The sequence below is a fragment of the Myxine glutinosa genome, chromosome 10, assembly GCF_964187855.1.
Source record: "Myxine glutinosa chromosome 10, kmMyxGlut1.1, whole genome shotgun sequence".
Taxonomy (NCBI): domain Eukaryota; kingdom Metazoa; phylum Chordata; class Myxini; order Myxiniformes; family Myxinidae; genus Myxine; species Myxine glutinosa.
Window position 1 is genome coordinate 87,523,612 of NC_136270.1, and position 13,209 is coordinate 87,536,820.

At 52.1% G+C, this 13,209-nt stretch overlaps 1 protein-coding gene across 1 annotated transcript in view; it reads left to right on the forward strand.

Moving 5' to 3' along the window:
* Positions 1 to 13,209, forward strand: part of DPY19L1 (dpy-19 like C-mannosyltransferase 1) — a 131,978-nt gene that overhangs the window by 25,870 nt on the left and 92,899 nt on the right. The window contains exons 11-13 of the mRNA XM_068126592.2: positions 167 to 253; positions 979 to 1,038; positions 2,707 to 2,787. Of these exons, the coding sequence (XP_067982693.2) occupies positions 167 to 253; positions 979 to 1,038; positions 2,707 to 2,787 (228 nt within the window). The remainder of the gene's footprint in view (positions 1 to 166; positions 254 to 978; positions 1,039 to 2,706; positions 2,788 to 13,209) is intronic.

Sequence of the window (13,209 nt, forward strand, 5' to 3'; positions counted from 1 at the left end):
ATTTCCTCTTATTTAAATAAAAAAGTGCTGTGTGAAAAAGGTGATGCGAATGATTAACTAATTGTTCCATGTTGGGATTAATGAAATTTGGCTGTTCTTGCTGAAATATATATTTATTTTTATTTAATGCAGCACTGTCTCTCTTTCTCTACCTGATCATACCTAGCTCTCTTTAGGGTTGTGCTTCCTCCTGATGTTTGGCAATAAGATGCTGCTGACATCTTTCTACGCTGCTTCACTCCTGTCCATATGGGTTTGTAGTTCTTGTGTGTGTGTGTTAGTCAGTTTTCATAACTTTAATATAAATATTCCAGCTTATTAATGACTTGTGGAACTTCATATAAAGTGAGCTTGATTTTTTTTTTTCTTTAAATTCTGTTTAACTTACACCAACATATCGACCCATGAATATAATCTTGCTGATAATTACACTGTCATGGGCTACCATTTCTGTTTGACCTTGGGAGTTTTACAGAGAATCCAATAGTTATGCGGGTAATTATTTTGAGGCCAGCTCAGTTTCTGGAAGCTTTTAAGCTACATCCTTGTGGTTGCTGCTTACTGCTGCCCTCACTGGATTTGAACCATCTGATCTTAATACTGCTGCAATTCATTGTCCTCACTCCAAAGGCACTTCCATATATAGGCAATATGGCACGGTACATTAGGACAATATGAGTGAATTTGAAACGCTCTCTTCCCATCTCCACTCCACCAACCTAATTATTTTGGCCTAATAAAAGTTGTAACTCCTCCATCAGACACAGTAATGATGTGTTGTGGTTGCCTGCCTCTCCATGTTCGAATCGAGATGCATTTGTGATCTTTGCTGAATCATGAGCCTTTATTTGCTGCTGTTTGCCAGTGTCAATGATCTGAAATCTTGATGTGCAGAATCTTCAAAGTTTGTTCTTGTTCTTTGTTCTTACTGCTGTTGTTTGACATCAGGTTGCCTTGCTCTTATTTGCTTTCTCTCAGATTGTGGTTCACATCAGGGATTGGCTGCGAGGTGTCTGTGTGTATGGCTTTCTTACTTGGGTGAGTGAAATTTCATTGGGATAGGATGTTATTTTCGTGATGTGGAGCGTGGTTGGAAAAGTTAAGTGGTTGTTGAAGAACGGATTATTATTCCACAGCAGTTCTGTTTCCACTGTGTTGCGAGTTGGATCAATATTGGATCTCCCTGATTATCATGATTATGTGAATAGTGATTGGGGATCAGTCTGGGCATCACATCAAACTGGGCATCAGCCTGCCTAGGGGCTTATATTTTGGGTATTGTCAGTCTGTTGTCCAGAGCATCTACTCAAATGATTTAACGCATTTCTTTCATATTCGGCACACGTATGCAATAATATCTGAGCATTAGTCATGTCAAATGATTTTGTGATTGGAGCCAAAAGTCATTGGATGTACCATTTTATTTTCTAATGTTGGCAATTTAAAAAAATTAATGGGGGAGAATAATATCAGTCTCTTGTCTCTACACGTCAGGTTGGTCTAAACTGACTACCTTCACTGGCTTGCCAGTGGAGTGGGGGGGGGGGGGGGGAGGGAGGGTTACTGTGACACCCTGCAGGACTAAAAACAATACCTGTTAAAGGGTCGATGAGCTCCCTTTGGGAGCCAACAGCCATCCAGTAAGGGAATGGTGTCTCCGAAAAAAATACCCATCCGGTTGGACCAGTTTTTTAGGTATTAGGTTATAGACAGCAACCGTTCAGGGTAGTATTACTGTTCGGACTTAGGAGCGTTCAAGTGATGCCCAAAATCATCTTGCACTCTCCGTGTCCGGATTGCTGGTCTTTCTTTCTGTCTCAACCCAAACTATAGCTACCGGGCTAGCTTCAATCTCTTTCTTGCAAACAAACATCATACACTTTTTTTCTCTTTTATTTAAGGCCTGGCCTCTGAGGACTATATAGTTTGTAACTGGAGCCTTCAACATAAAAAAAAATATATATATATAGGATAAGTCAGGAGACGACAATGGTTCACGAGCAAGCGTATTCATTGACAAATGACGGACTATAACCGAAACAGGCCTGGACAGGCCAGGCCTGGAAATGTCAAAACGAAGGTTACTGACCTTGAAATGAGATAGAAAATAATGCATAATCAGTTATGAGGTTAGTTAGCTACACAATACCGAAAATTCGGTGAAAAATGAAATGAAAAAAAAAAAAATAAAGGAAAAAAAAAATGAAAAATCGAGCTCCGTGGGGCTAGACATGACATTGGCCTCACGCAATATCGAAACCCCTGTCAGATTCCACCAAACCCCTTGGAGAAGATGTAGCTTGAACTCGATTACCCCCTAAAAAGACATCTTTTTCGGGCATGGCTCCGCCTACAATGGGCGCAATACGCCCACTCTAGGCAGGACACAACTAGATCATGATATCAACCTTCCACCCAAGTTTCATCAAGATCTGATGATATCATCGGGTAGTTATGCTACAGACAGACACACACACAGACAGACACACACACACATGACGAATATAGTGGTCACTTGATAACTCGTGAACAGGTGTGTCCCACCTGTTCTTTTGTCCCAGTTAGTACTTACCTGGTGGTTCCTGACTGTATAGGATGGGCCACAGCTAGGACATTCAACCTTTGTGGTGATGTAGCAGTAGACTTTTGCTTTCTGTTCATTGTCCCATTCCATTGTTTTGTCCCATTCCATTGTTTTGTGTGCAGTTGGTGCAGGGGGCAATGTGGCTGGCTGGAACCTTCTTGGTGAAGGGCCTCCTTGCTGTTGCTCTGCAAGGCACAGATGATGTAAGGGGCATTCTATTTTCAATCACTGAATTGACTTTGTAATGGAGTGGTCATTTGTATAATGGATGTGCCAGACTTTTAGAAATACGGGACTTTCAAAATGGCGTACGAATGTGATGTGTGTGCTTTTTCAGGGACTCCCGCTAAACGGGATGTTTTTAACCTGCCGTTGCTATGGTAAACTCTGTGTCAAATAGTCATTGTAACATAATTTTCAGCATTAAACAAAAGAGTGGCAATTTCAAAGTGTTTAACCATAATTATGTTCCTCATTGCAAATCTGACTCATGAAAATCATACTAAAATACACAATGTGGTGTATGTCTCTTTTCGACTGTGATGCATTCGGTCATTACTTATCCAATCTCAACCAAACTTAACAGGAGGACGAAGGGTCTTGTGTTAGTTTGTAGCAACTTCATTTGCCCCTCCCCTCCTCCCCAAGGGTGTTTTTCACCTTGGGCGAAATCCGTGTTAAAGTGTATATCCATGTTAAGAAAGCTAATAATAGCATTTTTCCAACACCACTTCTAGTAACAAAGGCAGTAACAACACTAATGATAATAGTGAAGGAGCTGTGCTCCCACGTAATCGGAAGAATGGACGCGACAAAAAGCTGGAATTCGTCCGAGTTTCTTTATTGTCACAAAACAACTCGGGTACTCTCTAAAAAGCCCGTTTATCGGGCAGCGATATATATACACACATTATCCCGGAGCGTTTGCCCAGGAAAGGCGAGAGGGGGCGTGGCCGGACATCCTGGCCGCGGCCTGGCAAGTCGAGGGCGGGCATGCCCGGGCGTCCCGGACGAGGCCTGGCAAGTCGAGGGCGGGCGTGCCCGGGCATGCCCGGGCGTCCCGGCCGAGGCCTGGCAAGTTGAGCGCGGGCCTGCCCGGGCGTCCTGGACGAGCCCGGCATGGTGATCGCTCCGCGTCCTTGGTAGGTGCAAGGCGATTGTGTAAACCCAGCGGTAGCCGCTACACACGTCCCCCCAGAATCGACTTGCACCGGCAGGGTCTATTTGAGGGGGGTCCTGATGACCCGGCCGAAGCGACCCCTGGCGGGTCGTGGGGGGGGGGGTCCGGTGTGGTGGTGGGCGGTCGAGTGGGGGGCACCGTGGACGGGGGGGCGGCCTCGCCGCGGCGGAAGGGCCAACCGTGGCGGTTGGTCGATGTCCACGTGCGCCGGCTTGAGGCGGTCCACCGCAATCCGGTCCGACCTGCCGCCGATGTCGATGACGAACGACTTGTCATCCCGTCGCAGGACCCGGAAGGGCCCGTCGTACGGCGGCCGGAGTGGCCCCCGATGTGCGTCATGACGCACAAAAACGTACTCCGCTGTGCGAAGCGCTGGGGGGACGTAGGACTGGGGGTCACCGTGGTGGGATGTTGGCACGGGGGCAAACCGTCGGGCGGCCTCCTGGAGGTCCGAGCGCTGGTGAGCTGCGGACCAGGGACTGGTAGCGTCGGGCACGAATTCGCCCGGGACGCGTAGCGCCTGGCCGTAGACAAGCTCGGCGGTGGATGCCCGGAGGTCCTCCTTGGGGGTCGTGCGGAGGCCCAAAAGGACCCACGGCAGCCGGTCGGCCCAACCGCCGTCTTGAAGGCCGGCCATGAGCGCGGCCTTCATGGAGCGGTGGAATCGCTCACACAACCCGTTGGCTTGAGGGTGGTAGGCCGTAGTACGGTGGAGCTTAACCCCCAGGTTGCGGGCGACCGCGCCCCACAGCTCGGAGGTGAACTGCGGTCCGCGGTCCGACGAGATGTCCGCCGGTGCGCCGAAGCGGGTGACACAGGTGGCGATGAAAGCCTGCACCACGTCGGCGGTGGTGGTGGAGACGAGGGGAACGGCCTCCGGCTACCTGGTGGTCCTGTCCACCATGGTGAGCAGGTGTGTGAACCCCCGTGATGGGGGGAGGGGGCCCACCAGATCCACGTTGACGTGGTCGAAACGTCGTTCGGGCACGGTGAAAGGTGCCAGCGGGGCCTGGGTGTGTTGGTGGACCTTGGCCTGTTGGCAGGCTGTGCAGGTGCTGGTCCAATCGCAGACGTCCCGTCGAAGGCCGTGCCAGACGAATCGCGCCGACACCAGCTTCTGGGAAGCTTTCCGGCCCGGGTGGGAAAGGCCGTGGAGGGAGGCGAAGATGCGGCGTTGCCAGGTAACGGGCACGATGGGGCGAGGCTGGCCTTGGGAGACGTCGCAGAGCAGGACAGTGTCCGTGAAGGGGATGTCGGCCAGGCGGAGGCCCGTGTCCGCCGCCCGGAGGGCTTGCACTGTGGTGTCGGTGGTTTGGTCCGCCGCCATAAGCGCGAAGTCCACGCCGAGGTGGACCGCGTTCGCGCTGGCCCGAGAAAGACAGTCGGCCACGGCGTTGTTTTTGCCGGCAACGTGCCGGATGTGCGTGGTAAACTCCAACACGGCGGAGAGGTGGTGCTGTTGGCGGGCCGACCACGGCTCCGTGACCTTGGCCATTGCGTAAACCAACGGCTTGTGGTCGACGAACGCCGTGAAGGGTCGGCTCTCCAGGAGGTGGCGGAAATGGCGAACGGCCAGGTGTAGACCGAGGAGCTCACGGTCAAACGTGCTATATTTGAGCTCGTTCGGCCGGAGCTGCCGGCTGAAAAAAGCGAGTGGCTGCCAAACCCCGTTCACCCATTGCTCATGTACGGCGCCCACCGCGTAGTCGGAGGCATCCGTGGTGAGGGCAATGGGAGCGTTGAGCACCGGGTGAGCGAGCAGTGTTGCGTCGGCGAGGGCCCGCTTTGAGCTTTGGAAGGCCGCGTCCATTGCTGCGGACCAGACGATGTCGTGCTTGGCCGGCTTGCCCCGGAGGGCTTCACAGAGGGGCCGCATGAGTTGAGCAGCGCGGGGCACGAAGCGGTGATAGAAATTCACCATTCCCAGGAATTCCTGCAGGGCCTTTATGGAGCGGGGGCGCGGAAACGTGGTGATGGCCTCGACCTTGGTTGGCAGCGGCACGGCCCCGTTCTTGGTGATGTGGTGGCCCAAAAAATCAACGGCCGTCGTGCCCAAGTGGCATTTGGCCGGGTTGACGATGAGGCCGTGCTCGCTGAGGCGCCCGAACAGTGATCGGAGGTGCTCGGCCCGGGACGTGCTGGCGACGAGGATGTCGTCCAGGTAAACGAAGAGGAACGGCAGGTCACGCAGCACGCCGTCCATCAAGCGCTGGAACGCCTGAGCCGCGTTCTTGAGGCCAAACGGCATCCGTAGGAATTCGAATAAGCCGAACGGCGTGATGACGGCCGTTTTAGGGACGTCGGCCGCCCTGACAGGTACCTGGTGATATCCCCGTATGAGATAGATTTTTGAAAAAATGACCTGTCCTGCCAGACGGGCGGAGAAGTCTTGGATGTGCGGGATCGGATACCTGTCGGGGGTGGTAGCGTCGTTAAGGCGGCGGTAGTTGCCACATGGGCGCCAGCCGCCCCCTGGTTTTGGGACGATGTGTAGTGGCGAAGCCCACGCGCTATCGGAGCGCCGCACAATGCCGAGGTGTTCCAAAGCGTCGAACTCGGCTTTGGCCATGGCGAGCTTGGCTGGGTCGAGGCGGCGGGCTCTGGCGTAGACCGGCGGGCCCGTGGTTGGTATGTGGTGCTCGATCCCATGTCGTACTGCGACGGCCGAAAACGTCGGCCGCGTGAGGGCCGGGAACTCCGTGAGCAGGCGAGCAAACTCGTTCGCCGCCGGGAGGGCGCATGCCAGCTCGGTCGGAGCGGAGCTGCTCAATGTGCATACCAGGGAGCTGAAGGTCTCGGCGTTGATGAGGCGACGCCATTGGACGTCCACCAGCAGTCCGTGTGCGCAGAGGAAGTCGGCGCCTAGCAGAGCCATGGGCACGCTGGCGGTTACAAAAGTCCAAGTAAAGCGTTGGCCGCCGAAGCAGAGGGTGACGTTGCGCGGGCCGAAGGTGCGGATGGCCGATCCGTTGGCCGCAAACCGCGGACTGCCTGTCCTGATCGGAGGCGGGTATGACGCTCAGTTGGGCGCCGGTGTCGCACAGGAAGCGCCGTCCGGACGCTTTGTCCGTGATGAAAAGTATGTTGCCCGTGTGGCCGGCGCTCATGGCTGATAATGAACGCCCGCCCGGCCATTTCCCGGCCTGCCGAAGGTGCACGGGGGTCGGCATGTCCGGGCCTTCTGTCCGAACCTGGCATGATAGTAACACCACGCTTGGTCAGGTGGAGGCCCCGGTCGTCGTGCTGGAGGTGGTCGGCTCGGCATTGCGGCCACCAATTGCGTCGGCAGTTCGGTCATCGACCGTGCCGGGTGCTCGGGCATCATGGGCGTTGCGTCGGACGGCGGTGGGCCCAAGGTCGCTGCTGCAATGCGTTGGCCTGCCGCGGAGATCTTGTCGGCTTCCCTGGCGAGGGCGCGGGGATCCGTGATCGGCGTGCTCACCAGGGCGAGGCGTACCGGGCTAGGCAGCTGACGGAGGAACAGCTCCCGAAACAGGAATGCCGGAGAGTGCTCGCCGAGCAGCGAAAGCATGTAGTCCATTCGCTCGGACGGGCGCGTGTCGCCGAGCTCGGGCAGGTCGAGCAGGCGCCGTGCGCGTTCCGCCGATGGGAGGGCGAAAGCGTCGAGGAGGAGCTTTTTAATCGCGCCGTATTTGTCAGCGGCTGGCGGGCTCTCGAGGAGGCTCAGGGCGCGGGCCGCGGTGGCTGAACCGAGCGCTGCTACCACATGGTGGAAGCGGGTGTCGTCGGCCGTGATGCCTCGCAGGGCGAACAGGGAGTCCGCCTGGGCGAACCAAACCGCCGCGTGAGCCTCCCAGAAGGTAGGCAGTTTAAGGGCAACTGCCGTGTCCATGTCGGTAGGTCACCAATGAAGGAGCTGTGCTCCCACGTAATCGGAAGAATGGACGCGACAAAAAGCTGGAATTCGTCCGAGTTTCTTTATTGTTACAAAACAACTCGGGTACTCTCTAAAAAGCCCGTTTATCGGGCAGCAATATATATACACACATTATCCCGGAGCGTTTGCCCGGGAAAGGCGAGAGGGGTTCGTGGCCGGGCGTCCTGGCCGCGGCCTGTCAAGTCGAGGGCGGGCATGCCCGGGCGTCCCGGACGCGGCCTGGCAAGTCGAGAGCGGGCGTGGCCGGGCGTCCCGGCCGAGGCCTGGCAAGTTGAGCGCGGGCCTGCCCGGGCGTCCTGGACGAGCCCGGCATGGTGATCGCTCCGCGTCCTTGGTAGATGCAAGGCGATTGTGTAAACCCAGCGGTAGCCGCTACAATAGCATAATACGTATTAACAAAGGTAGCAGCAACACTAATGATAATAGCATAACGTTGTTACAAAACGATATTAATACTAATAATATCCCCTCTCCCCAAGGGGGGTTTTTTCCTTGGGCAAACGCCGTGTTAATGTATGTAAATAGCTTATCATGGCGTTTCGTGGGGGTACCTCGACCAGAACTAAAATCTACCAATATAAAACACAGTGTGTGTTTGTCTGTCCCATTTCATGAGGATGATTTGAGTAGGGTTTTAAAGGCCAATCTTTCAACACAGCTGTGTTTACTATGGTCTATCACTTTCTATAAGAGTAATTATCTCTTCTATTGGTATTGTACAGTGCGTTCAGAAAGTACTCAGACCCCTTCACTTTTTTCACATTTTGTTATGTTGCAGCCTTATGCTGAAATCGTTTAAATTCATTTTTTCCCTCATCAATCTACACTCAATACCCCATAATGACAAAGAGAAAACAGGATTTTAGAAAGTTTTGCAAATTTATTAAAAAGAAAAAACTGAAATATCACATTAAATAAGTATTCAGACCTTTTGCTATGACACTTGAAATTTAGCTCAGGTGCCTCCCATTTCTCTTGATCATCTTTGAGATGTTTCTACACCTTGATTGGAGTCCACCTGTGGTAAATTCATTTGATTGGACATGATTTGGAAAGGCACACACCTGTCTATATAAGGACTCACAGCTGACAAGGCATATCAGAGCAAAAACCAAGCCATGAGGTTGAAGAAACTGCCTGCAGAGCTCAGAGACAGGATTGTGTCGAGGCACAGATCTGGGGAAGCCTACAAAAAATTTCTGCTGCATTGAAGGTTCCCAAGAGCACAGTGGCCTCCATAATTCTTAAATGGAAGAAGTTTGGAACAACCAGGACTCTTCCTAGAGCTGGCCGCCCGGCCAAACTGAGCAATCGGGGGAGAAGGGCCTTGGTAGGAGAGGTGACCACGAACCCGATGGTCACTCTGGCGGAGCTCCAGAGATCCTGTATGGAGATGGGAGAAACTTCCAGAAGGACAACCATCACTTCAACACTCCACCGATCTGGGATTTATGGCAGAGTGGCCAGATGGAAGCCTCTCCTCGGTGAAAGGCACATGAAAGCCCGCTTGGAGTTTGCAAAAAAGCACCTAAAGGACTCAGACTGTGAGAAACAAGATTCTGTTGAAGATTGATTGTGAGAAACAAGATTGAGCCTCAAGGGCGGTGTACAGAAGCGTTTTTATTTTATTTTAATAACAATAAATATAAGGAACAGGGAGGTGAAGTTCGTTGCACATGATGTGCAACGCGTGCTGGGTAAAACGAGTGTTCATTTACGTCCGTAGTATGTTTCTAATAAATACAGAATACGTAAGCACACCTGACTAGAGTCCCTGTATAAAGAGAGTTGCGCCATGCGCTGACCCGAGATTTTTGGTCACGTGATTTCGTGGCGCCATTTTGTGTCTAACTTCACCGTGCGTGAACGTCAGCTTGGTACGGGAATGTTGTTTATTGCCAAACAAAATGACTGGTTGTTCTGCTTTTGGTTGTTCAAACCAATCTGGGAAATATAAGATGTATAGATTTCCAAGTGATAAAGTCAGAAGATAAATTTGGGAAGCGAAAGTCAGACGAAAGAGCTGGAAAGCGATCGACTCCTCGAGACTCTGCCAGGTAGGCTCACGCCGCTTGATGATCGATGTTCAAAAGCAATTCTATCTGCTCGGTTTTTTTTTGGTTGTCTGTCCGTTGAAAACCCTTTTAAAGGGAAGCGATTTGTGTTTGTTTATAATCTTCAAGGAGCTGACCAAAAATGCATTTCCGTGGGAAGAACCCTGCTCAATTTTTTTTGGGTAGTCCTAGCGGACCGCATATTGTCATTGATTGATGAAATGTCCCGGTACAGTGACATTGCCTGGTCTGCGGTTGGGTAGTCTGCGGGCAATGTCACTGTACTTTTTCAGAGGGAATTAATTTTGATTTTATAGGGGTGGGAAACCCATGGTCCGTTTTGTTTTCAGTTGTCTGTCCGTCCATTCAAAACTTATTCCGAGGCAAGTTATTTTTTTGGTTTAAAATCTTTAGCCTAATCGGCAATCATAAAAGCAATTTTAGGGGGGGGGCCTGCTCAATTTTTTTGCGGGTTGTGCAGTCATCCATACGTCCAAAATTTGACGAGTTATTGTTTGCTTTGTACAGTGCTCATGCGTCTTGTGGCATATTTGCTCAAATATTTCCCACCCCGGGATTTATGGCCAAATTGTAGTGATGGAAGATTTTGCACATTGGACAATCCCTATATATTTAACCCGGTGACAGCTATCGTTCCCAAAACATACAATATGAGAGTAGTGAACAGAGTAGTGATGAGTCTCACTTGTGAGGAGTGAACGGAGTAGTGATGAGTTTCACTTGAGGAGTGAACGTAGTGGGATGAAGTGTTGGTCTGGTCAGAGTGTTGTATTACGGGCAGAGTTTTCTTACGGTCTGAATGTATGAACCAAGTTTTGTACTGAATGTTTACTGTGTTGGCCTCATCGTGTTCCTGGTGAAATTAAACAAGTTATGGTGAATACGACGTCTTATCTGTGCTTTTCCATATCTGTTCGACTAGACGAACCGTGCACACTGCAGGTATTTTTAAAGTTTTTTCTCTGTTTAATTACGGCTTGGCGCAGTCGAAAATTAAGTGTTAATTAAGTCGCCAGCTATGAAACATATTAATCGATCAGGCAATATCCATCAGAGTTCTGGGCAAGGGTGTAGTAATAAATGAACGTTTCAATCTTACTAGATGCCGATGACGTTTTCCTTATGTCAGAGACAGAAGCTGACTTGCAGCTTGTTAAATCATTACAATGGAAATTGAATATAAATGTCGATAAAACTAAAGTTGTACACTATAGAAATATGGCAATACCACATACAGAATTTGTTTTAAGTGTGTTAGACTATATGTCGGCTGGAAGTCCTACACCGGAATTGCTCTCGGCACCCTTTAAAAAATATTGGATATGCCCACACTCCTTTCTAAAAGTTATTAAAATTCAGAGAACGACAGCATTGGTTTGTCTTACTTATAATGTTAGCTCTTATATGCAGTGTTGGCTTGTAATATGCATTGCCATACCACTTTTAATATCACCACACAGCTCTTTTTCACGGCAATAGCTGAGTTTTTGACAAAACAAATATCACCTGTATGTAATAATAAGACTAAATATGTGTAGTAAAAATTTTTTTAGCAGGTTTAGAATATATCACCCCATATCGCGAATGTACATGTATATCTAATCCGACACACTTAGACACAAAATGGCGTCCAAATTTGAGTTGACACAACTCTCTATATACAGGGACTCTACACTTGACGCTAGGCCGAGGCTTAAGTCTTTGGCACGCTCACGATGCTGTACCACCCTTCATTTTTGACAGGCTTATACTAGAGTACCTACATAAAGAGAGTAGCGACAACTTCCGCATTGACGCCATTTTGTTTCACTCGCCAGCGCGCGGTGGGAGCGCTTGCCGCACCGCCAGTGAACTAATATCTACATGGTCCAAACCTTGGCTGTGTGGCAAAGTCGTTTCCCCCCCCTTTATGCAACTCATTATCCTCCCTCTCTCTCTCTCTCTCTGTGTGCATGTCCCAGTCCGTGCACGCCTTTATCGTCCGTGCATGTCTATCGTCGTGCACGTCTCTGTCCCTGTCGTGCACGTCTTTTATCGTCCATGCACACCTTGCAGTTGCACAGTTCCTCAGTTGATTTGATGCATTGCAAAGACGGTCTTTGGGACATATTTAACACAAAATACTCGTCGTGTGTGTGTGTGTGTGTGTGTGTGTGTGTGTGTGTGTGTGTGTGTGTGTGTGTGTGTGTGTGTGTGTGTGTGTGTGTGTGTGTGTGTGTGTGTGTGTGTGTGTGTGTGTGTGTGATTGGGACTGGGTGCGTGTGTGTGTGTGTGTGTGTGTGTGTGTGTGTGTGTGTGTGTGTGTGTGTGTGTGATTGGGACTGGGTGCGTGTGTGTGTGTGTGTGTGTGTGTGTGTGTGTGTGTGTGTGTGTGTGTGTGTGTGTGTGTGTGTGTGTGTGTGTGTGTGTGTGTGTGTGTGTGTGTGTGTGTGTGTGTGTGTGTGTGATTGGGACTGGGTGCGTGTGATTGGGACTGGGTGCGTGTGATTGGGACTGGGTGCGTGTGATTGGGACTGGGTGCGTGTGATTGGGACTGGGTGCGTGTGATTGGGACTGGGTGCGTGTGATTGGGACTGGGTGCGTGTGACTGGGACTGGGTGCGTGTGACTGGGACTGGGTGCGTGTGACTGGGACTGGGTGCCTGGGACTGGGTGCGTGGGACTGGGTGCGTGCGACTGGGACTGGGTGCGTGCGACTGGGACTGGGTGCGTGCGACTGGGACTGGGTGCGTGCGACTGGGACTGGGTGCGTGCGACTGGGACTGGGTGCGTGCGACTGGGACTGGGTGCGTGCGACTGGGACTGGGTGCGTGCGACTGGGACTGGGTGCGTGGGACTGGGTGCGTGCGACTGGGACTGGGTGCGTGCGACTGGGTGCGTGCGACTGGGACTGGGTGCGTGCGACTGGGACTGGGTGCGTGCGACTGGGACTGGGTGCGTGCGACTGGGACTGGGTGCGTGCGGCTGGGACTGGGTGCGTGCGACTGGGACTGGGTGCGTGCGACTGGGAGCGTGCGACTGGGACTGGGTGCGTGCGACTGGGACTGGGTGCGTGCGACTGGGACTGGGTGCGTGCGACTGGGACTGGGTGCGTGCGACTGGGACTGGGTGCGTGCGACTGGGACTGGGTGCGTGGGACTGGGTGCGTGCGACTGGGACTGGGTGCGTGCGACTGGGACTGGGTGCGTGGGACTGGGTGCGTGCGACTGGGACTGGGTGCGTGGGACTGGGACTGGGTGCGTGCGACTGGGACTGGGTGCGTGCGACTGGGACTGGGTGCGTGCGACTGGGACTGGGTGCGTGCGACTGGGACTGGGTGCGTGGGACTGGGTGCGTGCGACTGGGACTGGGTGCGTGCGACTGGGACTGGGTGCGTGGGACTGGGACTGGGTGCGTGCGACTGGGACTGGGTGCGTGCGACTGGGACTGGGTGCGTGCGACTGGGACTGGGTGCGTGCGACTGGGACTGGGTG